The sequence below is a fragment of the Labeo rohita genome, chromosome 16 (assembly GCF_022985175.1).
Source record: "Labeo rohita strain BAU-BD-2019 chromosome 16, IGBB_LRoh.1.0, whole genome shotgun sequence".
Taxonomy (NCBI): Eukaryota; Metazoa; Chordata; class Actinopteri; order Cypriniformes; family Cyprinidae; genus Labeo; species Labeo rohita.
In genome coordinates, this window is record NC_066884.1 from 27,425,142 (window position 1) to 27,450,261 (window position 25,120).

Here is a 25,120-nt window from a genome sequence, read left to right on the forward strand (position 1 = left end):
TTAGTAAACAATGACAGAATTTTATTTTTGGGGTTAAAGAAGTGGAAAAGGATGTTGTTTCAGTAGAACATGTTTCAACATCATAATAAAAAAAAAAAAATAATAAAGACAATTTTGGTGTCATGTTGACTTGCATTACACTATAAAGAAAGCATGGAAACAATTAGCTGTATTAAATCAATGTATACCTTTATATAATACCAGTTTAACAACAGACAACTGCACTAATAGGTTTTTACCACATTAGATACCTGAGACTTTAATGTATGGATGAGCGAGGACTGTTGTGCATCTGGCAGGAACGCTCAGCAGTTTCTGAACTCAGTGCAGCATGCCGTGGGCTTTGGCATGAGTCCGCAGCGAGAGCTTCATAATGATCCCCTTGCTGCCGTGTCTCCAGCTGCCTGACTCAGCAAATAATAAAGCAAATAACACGCACACATTCAAAACCCCGATGGGGAATATGCTTTGTATGAAAATGTCCACTATAGTAAGTGAGTGAACAAGTGTGACTCAGGCATGGCGTTAAATTACTGGTCATGTAGTAATGTCATACTTAACATGCAGAGTGTGATTATTCCCAGGACTAAACTCCCAGCAAGAGTGGTATTGTTCCTCAGGGAGTGTGTTGACTCCTGACAGGGTTTGCGTTTGTGTGTGTAAAGCAGGTTTTGTATTAACCCTGTAAAGCCTGACATATGAACTCTATTTGTAAGTACAGTTTATTGAACCTTTAGACAAAAATCTATACATACAAATTTTGTATATGTGTTTTTGTTCAGTTATCATATGCATCAGGCTTTTATGGCTGAACAAAGCCACCTCAATTTAATTCTGAGGCTCAAAATGAGAAAAAAAATGCTTTGTTGATATTTACATGGCCAGAAAGTACCATGAAATTCTGAAAGCTTGTAATCTCAGTTAGCTTCTGCTAATTTTCAACTAAAATATATATTGGGTGGAATATTTGTTTGGAAACAATATGTACTGATGAATCGATCTGAGTAAGATCAGGAGCACACTTTGAAAAAATAGGGTTCATTTTCAGTAAATGCACGATTTGTTTTTTCTACATTTTTGCCAGTTTTAAATATTTCATTGGTTATGTCATTCACAATGCTGAAACAAATACACGCTAACCTCAACCTTGGTTGCACATCCAGATAAATAGCATTACTGTTTGTCAGGCTTCGGATCCATTCGTAATTTATTCTGAACTGAATCCATGAAATCTGACCTTTTCTTGACAGGTGACTGCTTGATTTAGTTGACCAATAAAACCAGCTGTTGGGTAGGTTATGCGCTTAACTGGTTTGGGGGGAAAATCACGGTCGGGAAATTCACAGTTGGAAGTGTCTGACAGATGGTTGCTGAAATAAAGTGAGCAGGCTAGTATTACACTAGTCATATGATTTCAACATTCCTATCACTATGAGAAGCAACCAACCGTCCTTATGTAGAATGAAATTGCTTTTTCTAGGCCACTGATCTCTATGAGAGAACACATATTTAAGTTCTATTCATTTTATGTATAACAATTTATAGATTTAGACTTCTACAAATGCTACCTGAAATAACATCATATCTAAATTTACTTCAGTTCTGTCAGTGTAAGCCAAACAAGAATTTAACAGATATTTCCACCAGTATTTCTGCTATAATATGACTTCATTTTTTTTTTTTTTTTTAAATAAACATAGTCTGGGAAACAATAGGGGAAATTTTATTTTATGTATTTTATTTTGGACTATAATTATGTTTTATATAATTATATAATTTATATAATTATAACATGTTTTAAATGTAGTAATAAAATTATTATTGTATACATGAAATAACATATCTAAATGAACTATAACATTATAAATCTATTTTTAACTCAAATGAATTTTTGCATATGGTTTGTGTTTCATCCATCAATATTTCAGCTATAATTATGCCAAAGCTGCTTGTTTTTATTTATTTATTGTAAACATAAACTGGGAAGATTTTTTTTTTTTCATATTTGTATTTGTATTGAACATTTATGGAGCAACAAATTTTGTGTGACAATAAATGATACAAGTTGTTTATTTTATTTTAAAACCTTATAAGGTGGCAAAGGTGGCTTTTTAACCCACACACAGGGTAAAAGGCTCATCAGCATGGGGCAAAAGGAAAACACAATTGATATAAATACTTTAGCTAAAATAATGTTTTTTTTAAATAATGTCTAAGTTAATACTTGTTCAAAACAACAACTTTAGCAAAGTTTGCACTGCTTTCTGCTTATTTTGAAAAATAAAATAATTAAATTGTGTTTATTAAATATATTATTAAAATCTGTTCATATAATATAATATAATATATATATATATATATATATATATATATATATATATATTAAAGAAACAAAATCATTTTAAAAAATAAATATTCTGAAAGCACTGAAGGAGATCAAATAGTAACTGAATGTAGATTTACAGCAGTAACAACAAATTATATTTTATTATTTGATATGATTAATATCATGTTTTTAAATATGATGATTTCATTCTAAACATGGTGATGATCTCTAAGATGGACACACAACATAATATATGATATTTACCATCTGAAGCTAACAATGTCATGTCAACAAATGGAAAAGTCAGCCATCTATTAATTATCATGTTAATTACTGTGCCTTTTAGCCTCAAAAGCATGGGTGCTTTTTACCCAAAATACCATACTTTTACATATTCTTTCGTTATTTAAAAATGGTTGCTTTAATTATTTTAAACAAAACTGAAAATCATTAAGAAAACATTTATCTCAAAATATATGCATTCATTTTTAACGATTCTCATTTGCTGCTTAAATCTACAACATTTAAAAAAAACATCAAATATTAGATCAATAAGCACAGAATCAACTTTGCTCTGCTGCCCACGTTCGCGTCAAAGATCAAACAAATGTGCACATGCATCATGAAAAGCGAATGTTTTGGAAAGTGCTACACCACATTTTTGTGCCATCTAGTAGTTTAGAGAAAAATAATATCAAAGGCGCCTTTAGCCCCATTGTACCCTAATAATAGTATATTCCTTTTAATAATTTAACGTAATCCTGCATAATAAATACATAATATCATAATCCTTGAAAGTGGCCCCCTACTGGGTTCTGGACCTACGGTTAAAAATGGTTATTTATTTCTGGTCGTCTCACCAGCTTGCAAGAATAAACACAGACACATCACTGAATAACAGTGTCTGAATTTCCAGACTTTCAGAGTATGCACTGACTTTAGAAATTGACAAGACAAGAAATTACATCGTAATTAAGTATGCTTTTAAACATTTGCTTTGGTATTGCTAAAGATGCAATGAAGCTCACGCAATGACATTCACAGTTTAGATCTACAGAGACAGTAATAGGGTGATTTTCATTTCATGTCATCTGTAAACAAACAACAGTGTAACTTCAAAAAACAACTTTCTTAATACCTACAGCACCTACTTTTGAAGCCAGCCACTTGGCTCACAGTTCTCATTTTATTTTTCAGCTTTTTGATATATGACGGCTCCATAGCTCCAGTGGCCTCATGGGGAAGCAAAATATCCACCGGCACTGCACTACTTCTCAGCAGATGCAGCATGTCAACCAGGTGTTGTTGGCAAACTGAATACTCTGTATTGGGACATAATACTCCCATTACTTCAACTTTCCTCATACCAGCAAAATTCTCTTAAACAAAAAACAAATAGAATGTCGCTTTCTGCCATTTGAGTTTCCTTTCTGTCACAAAACTCAACTGAAACTCAGCAAATATAGGCTACGTTACGTGTCACAGTTTTTTCCCCTTGTCTATCAGTTAACTAAATGAAATATATTTCAAGTATTTATTCCTTGTATGTATATATGTACTGCAGATTTTATAGCTTATATATGACATTAATTTAATAATATAATTTGATAATATTTAGTATTTTCACATGTAGGTGGAAAAAAATGTAATTTGTACTACTGTCTGTTTAAAATGAATTAAAATAAACCTAGCATAGTAAATTTGTTTGTTTTTTTTTCTGTTGTACCGAAACCGTATCGAACCGTGACATCTGTGTGTCGTTACACCCCTAATATATACTATATTATGCAGAGCTGGAATTGGGGTTTAACTTAAGGGGGTCATGAACTGTCTTTGCATTTTTGTACTGTTCTCTGAGGTCCATGTATAATGTTATCAAGGTTTAGAAGTAATTTAGAAGTAATGGGCTATTTTCTGTCCTGTTTTTAACCCAAAAGCTGTCGTTTTGGTTGTCTCAGCCTCAGGCATCACACCTCAGACTGCTGGCTGAACGTCTGATCCATACAGCACAAAAAAGTGAAAACACCTCAGGAGTTTTAAAGTTGTCACTGATTGGTTAATTAAACAGGGTTTCCGGGAGACGTTCTGCATGGAAAAAAAATGGCGTGGTGCCAGAACCCCTCACAAAAGAAGAAAGCTGTCGTGTTTACAACTGTGACGATGAGCAACTAACGCTGGACTCGCAGCATATAACCTTAAAAATATGTCCGAGAGTTTTACAGTCATCAGTCATCACAGTGTTCCCAAACACATTCACACTGCAAAGTTGACTAGTAGCCAATCACTGATCAGCAGACAGACATGATGATTTATGAGTGACGGGATTTTGGCGTGATAACAAAACAAATTTTGAATGTATACCTAAATATATACCTGCTAATTATGTTGCTTTTTCTGAGCAATTTTTGCATTTAAATTGGCTTATTCTGACTGGTGACATTTGATGCATGTTTTTTCTAGGATTTTGGTTAATTTTTTGTTGCCGTTTTGACAGCATCTACTTGCATAGGCTATTTTAATCAAATTTGGTAATCCTGTTTAATGTATTTGCTCTGATTTACCTGGGAAATTTGTCTATATTTATATTATTTTGTCACCATCATTTTGTTTTAAGGAGTTAAAATGTCTTTTATCAACCTTGACTGACATGGTAATAACATTCTATCACATTATTCTAAGAATTTTTGGGTGTTTTTTTTTTTTTTTTTTTTTTTTTTTTTGAGTGGACAGGTTTTTGTAAGCACTGTTTATGACCCCTTTAAATTGCTTATTGAATATCCTCTCTGCTGTAGGTTTATTTAATTGTTCAGTATTTTTATATGTTATTTAGCTAGTATGCTATTGTTTAACATGAACATATTTAGTATCATTTATATGGTTTTAGAATTGAGATTTAAGATTTATTTTTAAATGTTTACCTAAACAATAGCATAAAAATATTTAATGCTTGTTTGAACAAACTCAAGCACTTTGAGCACAATAATAGGCAGCAGTAAGCAGCAACGCATTTCTCGCCTCCATTTGGTACAACTGTATGGCATCTGTGATATTATGTTACTGAGGGACACCCACTTAATGATAGATGATTACTAAGCTCTCTCTCTCTCATAGACACACAAACCTCTCCTATCTTTTCTATTGTTGTCAGCGTTGAATAACAACGCCCTTGCAAACGAAGTTTGACTCAAACCGTGATCTTCAGTACTGAGGCGATACAAAGCCTAAGCTCCTCAAAGAAAGAAGCTGCACGTCATTCAGAGCTGCAGTGCTCTTCTGCAGTCACATACATCGCGTGAATGACCGCAATATGTTGTTTATAGAAGTAGATTAATCGTTGGGCTAGTATGCTGCAGAAATACAGTCTGCTGCAGACATACGGACGGGCATTAATTACACGGAAGCTGATAATCAACATCACCACTGGCATGCCCGTTTACGAGCACCGCATACAGCGGCCACGAGCAGCTGGAACCGCCGCGTGTGAAACACACACTTCAGTGTTGAAACGAGCTGACAGTCACCGAGTTGAAGAATTCCTCTCAATCTTTCTTTAACAGATAGACAGAGACGGACAGAGGCTTTCTTAGCGGTGGCTGTCATAATAACTACAGCTGCGGCAGACGCGATGTGGCTGATGCGGGTTCTTCGTTCCGCGCGGCCGCGCTTCTTTCTCTCCCATCCTTCCTCTCCTCATCAGCTTTGCGTCGTTACTAGCAGAGCTGCGCCGTTGCTTGGCCGCAGGGGAGGTATCAGAGAAAAGAGAAGCGCTGGGGAAAACGAGTCGCCTCATCGTACAAGATCATGTGCTCGCCTGTTATTGCTCCATATGCAGCAACTGCAACAGCTTCACAGGCTGCACAGAGAAGCAGAACGCCGCTCATTGTGTTTGGGTTGACGTGTTTGATAAATTGAACTTATAGGCGAGGATTAAACTGCACCAAAAGAAAGAAAGAAATGGGAAAAGAATGTGTTTTGGAAGTCAGTTAATGCATGAGTGGGAATTTGTTGCGGTAATGATACAGCGGGGGATTGTTTTAGATTGGATATCATTAGCAGTGAGTCCTCAAGCAGTGCTGTTGTTGATAATACTGGGAACCCCAGTGGAGGTTTGTAAAAGGAGAATATAGAAAGCATATTACCATTTTAATTGATACGTTTATGGTCTGGCTACTGTGAAAGAAAATGATCCAGTATGTAGTCGAAAAATGCAGTCACATTAGACTTCGTGCTTCATTCACTTCCTTTCTAATGCAGAAGAGTGGAAAATGCAAGTGTGCATGAAGCTTCATCTTTCACTGTGTGAAGAGCATCAGAGGATGTAAACATCCTGCAAAAGTAGTCTTTAACAAACCGAAAAGAGCCCATGTCACACTTCTGTTCATCAATTTACACTGGCTACCAATAGGCGCTTGCATAAAATTCAAGGAATTGATATTTGCCTACAAAACAATTATTGGCTTTAGCTAAATTCACTACTTCAGACTTGTGTGCCCTCCAGTTTGAGCTCTGCAAGTGAACAGCGCATTATAGTGCCATCCCAAAGAGGCACAAAATCGCTTTCACAGACTTTTACCTTGTTGCTGGTGGAATGACCTGGCCAACTTGATCCAAACACATCTTCAAGAAACAGCTAAAGATGCATCTCTTCCATCTACACTTGACCCAACACTAGCACTCTGTATTCTTTGTCTATTCATACTTGATTTCTTTTTATTAGAAAAGTGACCCACTAACACTTGCACCTAGGGCTGTTCGATTCCGAAAATTTTGGCTGAATGATGTGTACTTTTGTGGTATGCTTTGCGCAAAATTAACAAACTGTACACTGAAACAAAATAACCAGAACAACAACACTGATATAAGAGCTGGTGGTTTTTCTGTCAAATCAGATGTGCTCTCGGCTACTGATCTGTGCTCTCGGCGTTTTCTTTCAGAATTATCATTGAGTAATCGAAAGGTTAAAAATAGCATTTTATTTAAGATGGAAATAGAATCAAGACCCTAGATCACGTCATGATCTATTCTGTCGTGCCGCACTCAAAACTGTGGACAATACAACGCCGTTTCACCGTAAAAAAACTTTTGAACTGGTTCATTAGAATCTATCCGAAAGAACCCCCAATCAGTCTTCTAAATGAAGTTCTAAACTTAGGTTCGGGAGGAGCCTAATCATTCAGTCCTGTCAATCATCATTACAAGCCTATATAAGCAGCTCTCATTGCACCGTCCCAGCCTCCGTTCTTCCGGCATCTCTCCACCTCCCCTTCTCCTCCTCCATTGTTTCTGTTATTCTTCCTCTAGGTAATATCGCATTGGGGGGGTCCGAACTCTGTGCTCAAGCCGAGCCTCGGATTCGAGCCTCCATTAGGGACAACAAGCCAAGTTTGTTTACCATTGCCCATTGTGACTGGATGGGCAGGCGAACTCGTGAATCACTATTAGCGAGCAATGCTGCATCCTCAAACTCAGACGTGCTCAGTTCCGACTCTTTTCATTCAGTTTATTTTCGTGAATCAATGTTCAGCAATGTTTGATGACAACAGCCGAGATATGCAGCTTTTGTATGATGCAGGCTTTCATTTGAGAGGCGCCTATAGATAAGCTTTGTTGAACTGAAAACGGCTATAGAGAGTCGATTCCCCTTGATGGGATTGATTCCAAACTTTGGAATCGACTCTCGATTCCCAACGCCTTGGAATAGATTCTTTTTGGAATCGACTCCCAGCCCTACTTGCACCCCTTATTCTGTTTCTATTCTGCAACTACTTGTTTTCTTTTATTATATATAAAAAACTTGACCATTTAGCACTAGCATGCTCTATTCTATTTCTATTCATCTACTTGTTTTCTTTTATTATATATAAAAAAACTTGACCCTTTAACACTTGCACTCTCTATTCTATTTCTGTTCTATCTGCGTGTTTCCTTTTTATATATCATAAAAAATTACACCCTAACACTATCATGTATTCTGTATTCTTTTTCTATTTTATCTATTATTCATTAACCTTACTATGTGTACTGCATTATCTAACAGGACTTGTCAAAGTATTTGCATATTGTTGGTTTGAATGCTTTTATTGTCCTTACTTGTAAAAGTAAACATCACAGACTAACCTTTCAGCTTAATACAAAAGAATACACATTTTAAAGCTGTAGTATAGTATTTTAAACTGTTGTGGGAAAGTAAAGCATCTTTACTATTTTTCATTTATTTTAATTTTTTATAACTCGGGGCCATTTATTTTAAAAAGAAGCTAAAGAGAGTGATTATCTTATTATATTTTTGGATCTTATTATAATATTACCGCCCCTTAATCTGCACATTTTCACTCACGTCACTGCCATTTTGTTTTCGCAAGCGACAACGGTGTACCAGTTCTAACGCTATGCCAAAAGTTCAAGCAAAGAATGCTAACTGTTGTGTCGTTGGCTGCACAGACAAGCACAGAGCACTATTTAGAGTCCCAGCGTCAGAGGAGACAAACGAACAGTGGATTTATTGATTTATTTTCTGTATATTACGCTGCTGCCACACAGATTTAATATAAACATGCGATTTCTTTCCCAGCTGTTTACCTTCACAGACATAACTGACTGTTTTTGTAACTCCTGTGTGTTTTTAGCATAAACTTGTGTGTATTTGACAGCTTAAGCACAATTAGACATGAAAGAGAACTTAGTTTAGTACTCACATGCCGTGTGAAAAAACAGCGTGTTTCTGATTTCAATCAAAATGGGCATTTGCAAAATAGTATAATAAATGATCTGTGGAGTATTTTGAGCTGAAACTTCATAGACACATTCCGGGGACACCTGAGACTTATATTACATCTTGTATAAAGGGGCATAATAGGTTTACTTTAAGTTTTTTTTAAAACACATTTGTCTGTTCATGCTTATGAAACCAGAATCTACTGATATCAGCTGATTGTCAAAAGACAGCCATGTAACGCTTATAATACCTAATCTTCAAAGATTGTACGTCCATGCCAGAAAAAAAACAATTCCTCTGGGTAGTTTAGATCAGCTAAGCCTCACGGCCCTTGCCTCGGTCTTGCAATGGCTGAAATGAAACGACATTCATTAGTTTTTTCTCCTATTAGCTTTAAGAACCTGTAGGGAGGCTGATGTAATTCTTAAGTTATTCTGTAATAAGAACAATGCCTGGAGAAGGCATATTGTGTGAGGGATTCAATCCGCTTATGTTTCTATCAAATCCTTTTAATTGCAAGTGAAATGTTTGCTGACAAGACCATTTGTCCATTTGAGCTGACCACACACAGCAGCTTTATTGAAAGCATATCTTTAGACAGAAGTTGCCAAGGGTGCCAGTCTCCAAGGGTAGTCATTTACATGACAACATACTAAAACAGGAATGAAATGCGAGTGTAAATGATAAAGTTGTCAAAGCAATCTTCGTTCACACAGATCCTGGAGAAACAACTAAAAATGGTGATGTCACTTTGTAGAGAAACTCTATAGTCTGAACAACTAATACACATACACGTAACATCACAGTTTCCACAAACTGGTGTTTTTGTAATTTACACAGAGACAATAATCGTATAATTTTCAAAACCTATTCTCAGGCTGTTATCATGCAAATGAACAGCGAAAATGCACAAAAAGTTTGTTTTTAGTTATAAATGGTGTAAAAGTATTAAAGGGAACCACTGGTATTAAGACTTGTATAGCTTAATATAACATAAATGATGTCTCTTATTGAAATATGTAGTGGAAAATCCATGAAAGATTTATGTTATTTAAGAAATCCAAATCATTTTATGCATATTTTGGACTATGGGGGACACCATTATTTTGATGACGTAAAACGGTTGCACTCAGTGAGCTACTGGCACTGTTGCTATTTTTACTGCAACACAACTTGGAAAACTAAATACGGATACAGTGCCACCTTGTGTGGCTTTTGGTTGGAATTTTCAGTCGAAGGGCAACAAGAGAAGTGATGTAAGTCTTCACTGCTTTCCTTTCCGATAAGAAGAGGAGAAAATAATGGGAACTCTTAAAAATAAAGGTGCTTCACGATGCCACAGAAGAATCTTTTTTGTTTAAATGGTTCCATAAAGAACCTTTAACATCTGAGGAACCTTTCTGATTCACAAGAGGTTCTTTGTGGCGAAAGAAGGTTCTTAAGATTATAAAGAGGTAAGAAAGAGATGGTTCTGTAAAAAACCTTTGACTGAATGGTTCTTTGTGGAACCAAAAATGGTTCTTCTATGTCAGTGTTATGAAGAACCTTTTAAAGCACCTTTATTTTGAAGAGTGTGTGGATAAATAAAACTTCCTAAACCTCTTTGCTCTCTCCAATTTAGCCCTGATGCCTTTGAGGCTTTTAGTAGACCATACACAGCTACTAAAAGAGCTTACAAATGGCAGAGACAAGAAACGCTAGATGCCATCTTGGCAGGATGTAAACATGCCGACACGTGTTATGACGCCGCAGCCACTGAAGGAGTTTCTCAGTGTGGATTTCACTCCATATCCAGGGGCGTTTAAACGTGAAAAATCAGTGGGATGGCATTTGGTTTTAGCCTACATTTACATCCATCGTCTTTTATATCCGCGACTTGTGTTGTGGTAAAAATAATGGCGCCCCACAGTATAAAATATGTATAAAACAATATGCATTTTTAAAATAACATAAATCTTGTTTATGTTATTTTAAGCCATACAAGTCTTAATACCCGGGGTTCCCTTTAACTCATTCAACAACTAACTCATCCTGGATTGTTTGTGCTGAGCAAATTAATTTGCTTTCCAGTTTTAAGTGCAATATAGCAGAAGGGTAGCTTACTTTTACTTTCATAATCAAGAAAACTTTTTCCCTAGTTAATTATGAAATGTAGAAAAAATATCCTATATCCTATACTCAGAATGGCCAAGCAACCACACACCACATCCCTTCAGAATGCCTCAGCAAACACCATTCAGTTTTGATTAGAAAATGAAAAATGATTATGGCTAGCTGAATAAGTGTCTAGCTTTGGAGGGCTCATTTCCATGATTTAATGGAATAAGATGACATTTGACCGAAGAGATTGAATGATTTCAGCTGTTTATATTGGCCATACACACAAAAGAGAGTGAAGACATGTTTCTCTACAGTACATGTGATTGTATAATTTGTACCTTTGTTATCCTATTTCAGGATTCTACATCCAGAGCCGACATTCAGTAAAGCGGCTTACTCAAATACATTTTGTGCCAGGAAACCTGAAAATTGCTCAGTAAGCTGGAAGTTCCAACTCTGTTTGGCATGATTAAAAAAATCTAACACGGAAGCAGATTTACAAAACCTCAACCTGAACGCCACAAAAACAAAACAACGTTTCTTGCGTGATCGCAAAGGCAATATAAATCCACTACAAATTCTTGGAATATGGCTGATATTATTGTGAGCAACTCAAATCCCAGTTCGCAATGCTCACTGCGGTTTGCATTTACTTTTGTTTAGTCTTTATCCAGTTAGCTGAGCTTTGAAGCCATTAAACAGACAGTGTGTGTGAGAGAGATGTGTATATAAAGTATATGAAGTGTTAATCCTGGCTAAATGAATCCCAAAGGTGTGTTACTATGTGTGTATACGTATGCTTGTATTGTTATCTAGGGCACACGCTGCCTTAGGCACCTTAAGATTTACGTCAAGGAAATATGTTTTATCTGGAAGAGGTGATTAATTCTGTGGACAGGTGAAAGGTCAAAGGTCAAAAGTGAAGGAGGAACCAGAAAATCACAGTCGCTGTGTAATGAGGAAGAGATGAATGGGGATTAAGTGCTGAAGAGGAGAAGAAAGAGCTACTACAGACAGCCCTGCAGAGCAAACAAGCTCGTATTTAATATTAATGCTTATTTCTGTGGATTTGGTGAATAATAAACAGTCATCCAGACTGTATGTACCATGGGAATTTAGTTATTTTTTGTCATAAATCCAGGTTCCAAAACAATGGAACAAAAACTGATGATCATGAGCCTGGTTCAGTGTAGGTTAGCTGAGTTCCTTTCAAGGTCATTAAGAGCATTTGCCAGCTGGATGGGCTGATGAGTGCAACATTCACAGCTTTAATTGAATTGGCTGCTGTTTTCGAGAATGCTTAGTGAATGGAGACCATTAGATGCTGCAGTACCTTATTATCATTTCTTCAACATTAAAGACATTTAATAATAATTGCCAATCATTATCGAATTAGTCATATACGGTCAGCAGGAGTTTGTTTAGTATGTTTGCTCCCAAATAGCATTAGAGTTAGATCAATTAATGGCATATCATCAGGGGTTAAATTCTAAAAAGATTCTAAAAAGAAAAAAATCAATTTCATTGTCAATTCATTGAATTTCTCATATGCTAGTCTTTCTCTTTCATCCAGCACACACATTCCACCTCCCCACTCTATGTCAGAGACTATATATCTCACAACAGCTGTGTTTCCATCAACCTGTTTTTATGTGCATTTTGAAGTATCGCATCAGAAACGACTGATGGAAATGCCAAATTACACACACACACAAAATTTACACCCGCTTGAGGTAGTTTTTGACTTGTGTGAAAAAGCGTTAATGTGAATAATGGAAGATGGAAACGCAGTTGCCGAATAAACTGTACCATGCAAATCAAGAAAGTCATGTTATTTTGAGCTATAGGATGGCATAACCTGACTAACCAGCAGATCGATCTTGTTGCACAGCATCTGAAATGTTGTTATGGTCATTCTGAAATGCCCAAGCAAAGTCTGTCATCAAAGTGGTTCTGTATAATTTCCTCCCACAACTGTCTTAAACGACTGCATTCCCAAACATAATTTGCGAATGTTTTATGCGATATTCCAATTTTGCACATAAGTTACATTTTAAATTAAATGGGGACTTTATTTATCGTAATTGTGACGTCATATCTCTCAGTGTGTTATTTATTTGACAAGATGACTTAATATTTTGTTACATTTTTGCAACTTTGTTATTAGAAATTGCACTTTTATGTGTCACAACCTTACTTTTTCACAACTGTGAATTTGTTCTTCATTATTGCGACTTTATATCTTTTTAATCTTTATATCAACTTCATATTTTTATATCTTTTTATAGCGTTTAGATTTTATATCTCACAATTTTGTCATTATTTTTTGTAATTGATATTTTATTTATCGTAACTGTGACTTTGTATATCCAAATGTGAGTATATTTTGATATCAACTTTGATTCTAGGAATTGCAAAATATGTGACTTAATATCTCTCAACTGTGAATTTGCCATTCATTATTGCGACTGTTTATCTTGCAATGTTACATTACATTTAGGGCTGAAACGATTCCTCGAGTAACTCCGATACAAAAAATCATCGAGGCAAATTATATGACTTTGTTAAGTCCATTTACTGTAACTACATATGGAACACTGTGTTTCCCCACGGACCAATATTACTAACGCATAAACCGATAAAGGCTGGACATAGACCGTAAATTAATGGTGGTTAGTTATGATGTATCTAAGTTAGCTATGATTTGTGAAAGACTAAGTGCTATTTATGTTGATTGTCTCATTGTCTCTCTGTGACACACATAAAGTTAGACAGTTAGTCAGTATCAAACGAAGAGTGCCTCAGCATGATCACAAATGTGATACTGATTTTATCCAACAGTTCATCAATAAACAAGAAGTTAGTATTAAGAGACTTAAGTTTTAAGTCTCTTAATACTATTAAGTTTTAGACAACATATTGCCTGTTTTTGCTCTATTTCGCTAACAGAAAACCATTCCAAACACAGACACAGCACTGTTTTGCGTCTTTCAGCAACATGACGGTGTTTCGTTCTTGAATGAATCACCTATTAAATGATTCAGTTCAATCGCAATGACTCACTTACCTAACAGTGACGTGCTGACAGCTACTCGCGGTTTTGATTTCACAGTTAAAGTATCTTCATTTAAAAAAATACATACATATATCAGTATTCAATGTTTTGTTTAAAATAACTAAATATTATTTATGCATTTGTAACTGCAAGTTAAATGCATTCATGTCCCTCTGAGCTGAATTAAATAGTGTGTAAATAGGCCTTCCTCTAAATGCCTCCATTTCTTGATTTATGCCTTCGTTTTAGGTTGTAATGTTTACCTTTTTCTAAAGTAATGTGAAATTGTATTCTATATATATATATATATATGTGATATTTTACATTCACACTTTGAATGTAATTTGGCAAATAAATGCATTAAATGGGTTTAGTTTTCATGGTTAATGTATGCATTTTCAGCAATAAAAATGATAATTTTCCTAAAAAGAAAACAAATTAGTTATTTATTTTAAGAGACCTATCTTATTTTCTCTTGTATATTTAGCATTGCTATTCTTTTAATAAAGAAAAACGTCTTATCCGTTTACTCGATTAATCGATGAAATAATCTGTAGAATACTCGATTACTTAAATAATCGATAGCTACAGCCCTAATTACATCATACAATTTTATTAGTATTTTTAATAATTGTGACTTTATCGATCATAATTATGGCTTTGTGTCTAGGAAATGCAACAAACTTGGCATGATTTTATATCTCTCAATCGTGAATTTGTATCTCATTATTGGAACTTTTGCTCTAGTAACTATTTCTCACAACGTGACTTTATCTCTCACAATTGTGGCTTATTTAAATATATGTATATCAGAATTGCATGACATAAACTCACAATTTTGAGAAACAAGGTTAGAATTACATAATATAAACATGCAAAATGGGAGTTATAAAGTTAAAACTGCGAGATATAAACTCGCAATTCTGACTTAACACACAATTGCGATTTAAGTCAGAATTGTGAGATATTAGCAATTAGTCTTTTCCCTCCTCAAAATTGGACTTTATAACTCACAATTGCGTTTATATCCCACAATTCTGAGGAAAAAAAGACAGAATTGCAAGAAAAAAAAAGTTTGCTAGATACAAACTTGCACTTGCAAGAAAAAAGTCTGTGAGAAAATTTTTTCAGTTTTAACAATTCTGGCTTTAATTCTTGCAATTGTGAGTTTATATCTCACAAAGACTTAATATCTCGCAATTCTGACTTTATTTTTCTCAATTCTGAGTTTATGTCTCGCAATTCTGAGAATAAATGTCAGAATTGTGAGTTTATATCTCACAAAGAATTATATTTCACAATTCTGACTTTTTTTTAAATAAAAAATCACAATTACCTTTTGTTATTTTTTATTCAGTGGTGGAAACTTCCATAATTTAGTGATTGTGCTTCTCACAAAAAAAAAAAAAAAAAAAAGGAAAACATTCAAAGTACATTACTTTCAGCATTGTGTGTGCACAGATCCTCCATACTCCTCTTTTAGATGTGTGTGCCACCACATTTTGCAGCTCAGTTTTATTCCAGTTAAAAAAATAAATGTCATGTCACATCATATCTTGCCTAGGTCACCAGAATCACTACCAGGTTTTAGACCCACACCTCCAAAATCCCACTGTAAAGTCTGCATATCCACATAGTAAATACAAACGTGTATATGCTTAATATCCACCAATTTTTCATTTAAAACATGGCTTTAATCAGGTCAGACAGACACAGCTGTATCTGCATAATGTCTGGCTCCTGATCTTGACAAAGACAGTGAGTAATCTCCAAAGGGACAGAATAAAATGGCTGGTGTTAGTGTATCAGTAGGTCAGTGTGTCACAACGTTAGCCATCACTCCAGAGACCACAGAGCCACTCTGTCATCCAGACAGAGAGATCAACTAGAGTTTCCCTCTCAAATATCTAACTACACTGCTTTCTATTTCTGCATCCTCATTGTATAACACACACATCAGGCATATTCTAGGTTGCAATAATTATTCCATGAACGCATGAGACCTTCACACACAAATTAAACAAAAACATAGAACTGCTGAAAACGTATTCACCCTCAGGCCATCCAAGATGTAGATGAGTTTGTTTCTTCATCGGAACAGATTTGAAGAAATTTAGCATTACATCACTTGCTTGTGAGAATGAAAGTTCTGATAAAAGCATCAAAAGTAAATGTCACAATTCCATTCAATCAATGAATGTCTTGTGAAAAGTTGCATGTTTGTAAGAAATGGTTTAACTTTAAGCCACCAATTCTGGTCTAGATACCAGTCCATGATTCATAATAACACTTCATCCAGTAAAAAAGTTCATCCCCTGTTGTCTTCTCACATCAAAATCCACTGAGATATTTGTTAAGAATGTTTTTGGACTGTTTTCTGTTTTAAACGGTGCTTGATCTGTGCATATTTCTCTCCGGATTCAGACAAGATGATTTCAGTGGTTCAAAAGTTAAAAATGTCATATTGATGAATTTGTTTCTTACAAACACCTTTTCATGTCATCAGACTTTAATGGATGGACTAGCCCCGTGTGGAGTCGTGTTTATTATTTGTTTGAACCCTCATTCTGACGGCACCCATATTGACAAATATTGAATGGCTCATCACTTTTTTAAAGCCAGTAGTCTTACAAGGCCTAAAAGACATGGATCTCAATTTTTTTAATGATTTAATATGCACTGATTTGAGTTTAACAGCTATTTTCAATCTCACCTACTTATCCACATTATTTAATTCATTACAATATAGTGCAACAAGTGAATTTACAAGCATTACACCATCTTTGAAAAGCAAAGGAAAGGTCACCAACACCAAAAACCTTTCTAAATATCCCAACATAATTAGCAGAGTGTAAGGTTACAGACCCCAGCCATGTCATGGCTGATTATGAAAGAATATTCCTCATTTAATAATGTAAGAAATCACCCTGAGACCAGAGCTGTGTTTAGGCTTAATTAGCACAGGGCCTTCTGTAATTAAGTTTTCGTGGAATCAGGATTAGTCTGTGTAAGGAAGGAGCAAAATAAATAAATAAAAGAATAGAATTCGTTAATCATTCTATGAGAGGCCCAAATACAGGTGACCTGTTTTCCACTGTATCTGTTTTGGCTCATCATTTTTTAGGTGATGGACTGCGTAATTATTTAATTATGTTATTAGGGCACTTATGAAGTGGGTCAGCGCATGAGAACTAATGAACTCTATAACAATGTTACGCTGCAGTGGTTGGGGAAAGAAAAATGAGTTTCTTACTCTCTGCATTGTTTACTTGGATTCCTGGTTAACTCTGCATTGCCACCTCCACATGTACTCTGACTCTCTCTCTTTCTCTATTGTTGAAGTGTTTTATCAGTAGGTCAAGCTGTGATTATAATGAGAGAACAGCATGTATGTAGGCAGGTGAAAGGTGTTGGGATCTGATTCAATTACGCCTTTCAATGCACAGTCATTTTCTGTTGTTGACTGCCCTAACCATTTGCTCTCATTGTTTCTCTCTAGTTAATAACATAATGCAACTTCACAGTGAACAGTAGCAGGAAATTATTATATATACAAATTATTTATAATAAGTTTAATATGTTGATCTATATATGACCAATATCACACAAGTAGCAGTATGATATGGCTGTATATAGGTAATCACAGCGTGCTGATATACAGCCATATCGCACTACTGTATTACTGTATTAAAAGCTCTCTGTGTTATGTAGAGTATTATGAGAGAGAGATGGACTAAGCGAGTGTGATTACCTGCATCTGATCCAGCATTCATTCTTCAGCTCAATCTCACATTCACAATAAAACACTAGTTTGAACGTCTGCTGAGGAAAGCGATATCTTTGCCGTACTATCCTTTCATCTGTTCCTCTGTCTTACAAGGTGTTGTTGAAAGTAAAAATAACTTCCTTGTTTACAACCCTGTTTCAGTCTCTTTCAGTATAAAAGTCTTCACTGCTGACTCGCTCATAATAACAGTCTCTTGTTGTCGCTGACGCCCTGGAGCTCACACCTCCGAAAACACTGAAGCAAATTTTGTTAACAAACCGCATATTTGAAGTCTAAACGTGCATTCTCACATAAAAAAATCTTACAACTAAATTCTTATGTCTGTGACATAAAAACAGTATTATTTATAAAAACATAGTAAATTTGGGCGTCCACCATGAGATTCACTCCATGAGAAATACCGCAAGCGGAGTGATACAGACGGTGAAACGGTTAGAGCTCTGTTATCACTAGAATATCACACTCCTCTCCAAGCCAGTCAGATTCGAGAACCAGTAAGAACTGTTGAATTAATCAATCAATCAATCAATCAATCAAAAATTAATGTAGAATCAATATACAAAAAGAATATTTGTTTAGTCTTTTTACAAAGTAATATCAAAGCCTGTGGATAATTGTAACCATTTAATATTATACTTGACAATGTAATGTATTATTTATTAACATATATCACAGAACGTGATCAATCATTAAAAAACTTATGTTTTAAAAAAAAATCTTAGAACTGCCCTAGGGCCCTATGATATCCGCGATGCGGAAAACACGGACAGAATCACGGAATCTAGTCATAAAAACTGAATTTACTGATTAACATGGAATGTCATGGAATTTGTCAATGTTTTAATCAATTATCAAAAGTAGGTAATTACACTTAAATCAAACTGCAATATGGACTAGTATCTGTAAATATTAGGCCACAAAAATACTATTTAAATGTGAATCCTGCATGTTCTGCGTGTCTCTGTTTTAATGAATGGAGCAGACGAGCGGTTTTGTTTACTACACACACTGAAGTGCGCGTGACGCTCGCTGTGATTTCAGCATCTGTCGTCTCACTAAATGAGGACATAAATACATGAACAATATCTGCTGAGAGTCACTTCATGAGCCTTTGACCGTTCCATTGTAGGAAAACTAACGTTACATCATATACACACAGAAATGTCAAGGTAGACACGGCAACCTGTCAAAATAAATCGTAAATTCCCAATTTTAATAGTAAATTCCCCTTTGTTTGCTGAAAAAGTTTGCTTAATCTTCAGTAATTAAAAGATAAATGAAATTAATGTTTTATGCCTTCATTTGATAACCAGAACATTTTAAATACACAGCACAGAATTTCTGAGGGTATAAAAACCTTTCATAAGGCTATTTTAAGAATGAATTTGAATAAATCAAGCATGCATTCAAATAATTAGACATGCTAAAACACTATAACAATAAAACATATGGAGAGAAAAACTAAAACATTTCATAGGGCCCTAAACATGTCATTTTTGTTAAACCTTTATTAAAGTGATGTGAAATTGTTTCATGATTTTAATTAATTAGACATGGTCTTTGATTGATAAAATTTTATTTAACCATTAAAAAGGAGTTGAGAAAAACTAAAATGGGAAAAAACGGAATCCAGAAAAACTAAAACGGAAAAAACAGAATTTGTAAAAAAAAAAATAAAACTGATTTCATAGGGCCCTACTGCCCATTATAATAAAAGTTAGCTTTAAAATTTAGCTTTGCCTTTGTCTAATGTGAAATAATTTCTGAAGTTGTGTCTGTTTTTGTTGTTACTCTGTTTGCTTTCTGTCTTAATGAGAGCTCTCTGTTTTTGATTTTGTTTTTCTTACATAAGCTTATTTTATGCGTTATTTTCTAAGCTAAATATGTAGTAACATTAATGGTTAAACAGTCACTTTTCCGTTTGGAAGATCAGTTTTTGTGCTTTTTATCTGTCTTCAATTTAATGGGTTTCACTGTACCGCCTGTTTGTATGTACACTTGAATGGTTTTGTTTTTGAGACAAGCACATATTGAATTATGTCAACGACAACTCATACTAAAAGCTCACCAGCGATATCTCCACAATTAAACTTCAAACAGCCCTCCTGTGGTAACTGTTTATAAAAGATTATGTCATTTCTGTACTATCACTATATGTACTATTCTACTACAGTTTAGTTTCTCCCTGTGACACAGTGCAACAAATTATGTTCAGTAACAGTATTATACTGGCTAAGAGAAAAATAATTGCAAGTGAACAAGGTCCAAGTTTTCTGCCAACACTGATTACCATAATGGTGACAACTAAACGTTTAGGCAGTAGATGTACTGTAGACTGCATTAATGTAATAGTAAAACATCAAAAATAGTTTTTCCTTGTAAGAAATTGCTCCCTGATCTTTTTCCCTGTATATTTTTATTTCATAGCGACCTACTCTTCAAATCACAAAACACATGCCCTAATAATACATTTCTATTTGAGTCTCAAAGCACCCTGCTATAATTTACTCTTTTTATCTCCTCTCTACAGCAGCAGATGGAGTTCCCGTGCAGAAGGATGGGGAACAGGTAAGGAAGCTGCCTAATACACCACCATAAATATACTAAATTAGCCAAATCTCTCAACTGTGCTGACACGCTATGACACTACACACCACAAATTCCTGTTTAGGGGGATAAAAGCATCCTGCTCCAAGATGGAGGCCAAGGTGTCCAATACAGGAAGAGATTATCTCAGTTAGGGAAGTGAGCCAGCTCTCCTCCTTGACCGCAGAAAGACATTGCTAGCATATTAGCCTAGTTAACAGCATGTAGTTTAGTGCTTGTAGTTTGCTGTTATAGTCGTTAGCATTTACTTTTGGTTAAGTTTGTGTTCCAGCACCTCACACTCTTAAGAACTGACCCAGAAAGCAATTTATATTATTTGCTTTCAGCTGTACTGTGATACTGGAGACTGATTCTGGGTCTGTGCTTAAGGAAGAGATGATGATTTTGCTCAATGGATGCTCAGTATCACCACTGACACATCACTTTGCTTGCTTTTATTTCTTCTTATGTCTTCATATATATTGTTGGTAAATATGAATGTGTAAGCACATCCAAGCATGTGTATGAGATTTGTTCCATCTCTCTCTCTGTTTTAAGCTTTTAAAGCTGATTCCATTATCAAAATATATGAAATTCAAAAGGTCTTTTCATGAGATACTTACATTCTTTTCAATAAGTAAATACACACTGTTCTTTCATCTGTCACCCTTTTCTGACTCTGTACCTAACTGAATATAAAAAATGATGAAAAACAAGTGATTTTCAGTGTGACACAATGTGAGGCAGGCTAAACAACGTGATTCGAAAACGAGTTTAGATCCATATGTGACGTATTTCTGAATTAAACAAGATTTTCATACGATTATAGTTACATAAATATATTTTATACAGGATATTGGCGGTTACCTTGTCTACTTTCGCTCCGTCGACCCGAATCGTCGAGCGTCTCTAATTAAGACACAGTTGGTGGTTCGTTCCTGAATGAATCAATGTTCTTAAAGGAGTCGGAGTGAATGATTCAAATGATTCATTTGTAAAGATGATCAAGGTCGCCACCTGCTGGCACATCAATGTAACCTACAAAAATAACCTTAAAGGAGAAGTCCACTTCCAGAACAACAATTTACAAATAATTTACTCACCCCCTTGTCATCCAAGATGGTCATGTCTTTTTGTCTTTAGTCCTAAAGAAATTACGGTTTTTGAGCAAAACATTTCAGGATTTTTCTTCATATAACGGACTTAAATTGTGCCCCCGATTTTGAATTTCCAAAATGTAATTTAAATGCAGCTTCAGAGGGCTCTAAACGATCCCAGTCGAGGAAGAAGGGTCTTATCTAGTGAAACAATCAGTCATTTTTTTCGAAAAATAAAAATTTGTATACTTTTTAAGCACAAAAGCTTGTGTAGCACAGGCTCTGAGATACGCGTTTGAAAGGTCACGAAAGGTCACGCGGAACTACAGACCCACAAAGTGAATTCGCAAAGACTAACAAAGTGCAAGTAAGTCAAACGCTGTTTACAAACAAAAAGCTACAATGATGTCGGACGATTCTGAAGTTGTAGGAGAAAATAAGATGGAGTTTTTCGCCATTCTCCACCTTTTTGAGCAAGAGCACACAGATTGAAAAACTCGAAAAACCCAAAGACTCGAAACAGGTGAACTAATTCCAGTGCAGAACCTAATAGGATGTTGTGCATGTGTGACCGAACGAATCACTCCCCGAGACGACTCGTTCTTCCCGAGTCACATTAAAGATCCGTTCAAAATGAACAAATCATTCAAGAACGCGCATCCCCATACCTGTGCTACACAAGCTTTTGTGCTTAAAAAGTATACAAATTATTATTATTTTTTTTTAAAAAATGACAGATTGTTTCGCTAGATAAGACCCTTCTTCCTCGGCTGGGATCGTTTAGAGCCTTTTGAAGCTGCATTTAAACTACATTTTGGAAGTTCAAAATCGGGGGCACAATTGAAGTCCATTATATGGAGAAAAATGAAATGAAATGTTTTCCTCAAAAACCATAATTTCTTTACGACTGAAGACAGAAAGACATGAACATCTTGGATGACAAGGGGGGTGAGTAAATTATTTGTAAATTTTTGTTCTGGAAGTGGAGTTCTCCTTTAAGAAAGTCTGGCACACTGAAAGCTATTTCGTTTTTAAGAAAGATTATGAGGACAGTAATTTCCTTTCGAGCAACATGTACTGATTACTCGTGCAGGAACATGAACGTATCAAGAAAGTAAACAGTGCTCATTCAGATTTTGTGTTTGAGGTTTGTGCTTTACAGGAGGTTTCCAAATTATCTTAACATTGTTTAGACTTAATATTACTTAGTGTTTGGTTTAATATACAAATACTATGACAGAACTGAGCACATTACACCCCCAGATGCTACAAATGTTGTGACATCCACAGGCTTTTCTGCTAGGCCTATATACAAAACATCAAATAGCAAGTAAACACAGCTCTCTGGGACTGATCTCTGTCTATGAACCTTCCTAGCTAGTGTACTGTATCTCTTTACCTTCACTGGTAAAAAATAGTAAGATGACTGTAGTCGAGAGTCTATTACAGCATTCATTCCCTTCACCTATTGTGTCTTCAACATGGACTGCTTTAGACTCAAAGTATTTGCTTTCTTTGTCACAGTGTCTGTGTTGTTTTACTGTATTATAAAACACAGTACACACAGTTTCTTTTTGATGGCTGTGTAGAAATAGTCTTGCTTTTAGCATAAGCTTTGCTTTGGCTTTTATGTGTCCGTTGGTCTATTCAGTGGGTATGAGGCTATAGTTTTTCATGTAGAATCTTTTTTATTTTTTCTAGAATGCTCCTGTCTGCCTGCCAAAGCAAACTTCACTTGTACTATTGCTCATACTCACCGTTGGGGATTTGAATAAACACCTAAACCTTGGCATGTAACTCATCTCGCACGTTTCTGCTACAGGCATGAATGATAAAGAGTACTGTATCAAATCCTGCGGCTTGTTGAGGAGAGATGTTATTACTTTCTTTATTATTTTCTAAGCAATCAGACGTGTGATTTTCACCTGGCAGATGATAAATCTAAGTAACTAAGTAACCACCTAGGACATGTTACTAATGCTACAGCAATGTGCTAAAACAAGAATACTTTAGCAACTGGATAGAAACACCCTGGCATTGACTAATCACGTTTTTACTCTCATATTCCAATAACCACAATAACTTTTTTTTATTTGGTGTAACACAAAGTAAGACTTTTTAATAATAGTCTGTTCGCTCTTTTCCATTCTTTGACAATGAACATTCAGTGAAGCTTTCAAGGATGTAAAGGAAGTTGTATCATCTTTATCATAAAATGTTTATTTATCATTTTTATCATGAAAGTCACCCACTTGACTTGTGCACTATATATACGATGCCATTCCAAAGTTTGAGATCAGAAAGATTTTAATGTTAAGTCTCTTTATGCTCATCAAATTTCCATTTATTTGATTAAAAATACTGAAAAAGTAACATCATGAAATACTGTTGCAATTTAAAATTTTAAGATTTTCTATTTTAATATACTTTAAAATAGAATTTTTGTCTGTGATGAAAAGCTTAATTTTTATTAACCATTTTCCAGTCTTCAGTGTCATATGATACTTCAGAAATCAGTCTAATATGCTGATTTATTATCACTATTGGAAAGAGTTGTGCTGCTTAATATTTTTGCTCAACCTGTGATACTTTTTTCAGGATTCTTCGATGAATAAAACGTTTATAAGAACAGCATTTATTCAAAATAGATTTTTTTTCTAACAATACTTTCACTTTTGATCAGTTTACTATCACTTTTGATCAGTTTAACACATCTTAAAATATGAAAATAATATTTTCTTTTAAAGAAAGAAAGAAAAAAATTACTGACCCAAAGATTCAAAATATTTAAAATAAATGCTGTTCTTTTTAACATTTTATTCATCAAAGAATTCTGAAAAAAAAAAGGAATCACATGTTCCAAAAAATAAAAAATAAATAAATAAAAATTAAGCAGCACAGCTGTTTCCAACATTGATAATACATTTCGAAAGGATCATGTGACACTAAAGACTCGAGTAATGATACTGAAAATTCAGCTTTGCATCACAGGAGTAAATTCTTTTTTAAAGAATATTAAAATAGAAAAACACTGTTTCAAGCTGCAATAATATTTCACAATACTACTATTTTTTCTGTGTTTTTAATCAAATAAATGCAGCCCTCATGAGCAGAAATCTAACTGTCGAATTGTTTTTGAACAAATCGGGGTCTTTTTTTGATTCTGATCTTTGAATCATAGACTCAAATCTATTCTAAATGAGTCATAAGTATTAGACTGATCCAGTTATCTGGATTCAGCTCACTGACTCACTGATCTGATCACAGTGGTTTAACAGCTCACTGGAGAGGAAGTGTATCAGTGAACACATTTCGGTTTGCTCCTTATACACAGCTGTCAAGGCATTTTAGACAACTCGTACGGACCACTTTTAAGACACGTTCCTGGGGCTTAAAAGCTTTAGTTCAAATTCATTGTTACTGCATGGAAAACAGCAACCACTATTTGTCATGT

The 25,120-nt window shown here is 35.0% G+C and overlaps 1 protein-coding gene across 1 annotated transcript in view; it reads left to right on the top strand.

The window, feature by feature from the left end:
- Window positions 1–25,120, top strand: part of fam131bb (family with sequence similarity 131 member Bb) — a 56,859-nt gene that overhangs the window by 8,749 nt on the left and 22,990 nt on the right. Inside the window, 1 exon segment of the mRNA XM_051132109.1 lies at window positions 20,514–20,551. Within this exon segment, the coding sequence (XP_050988066.1) occupies window positions 20,514–20,551 (38 nt within the window).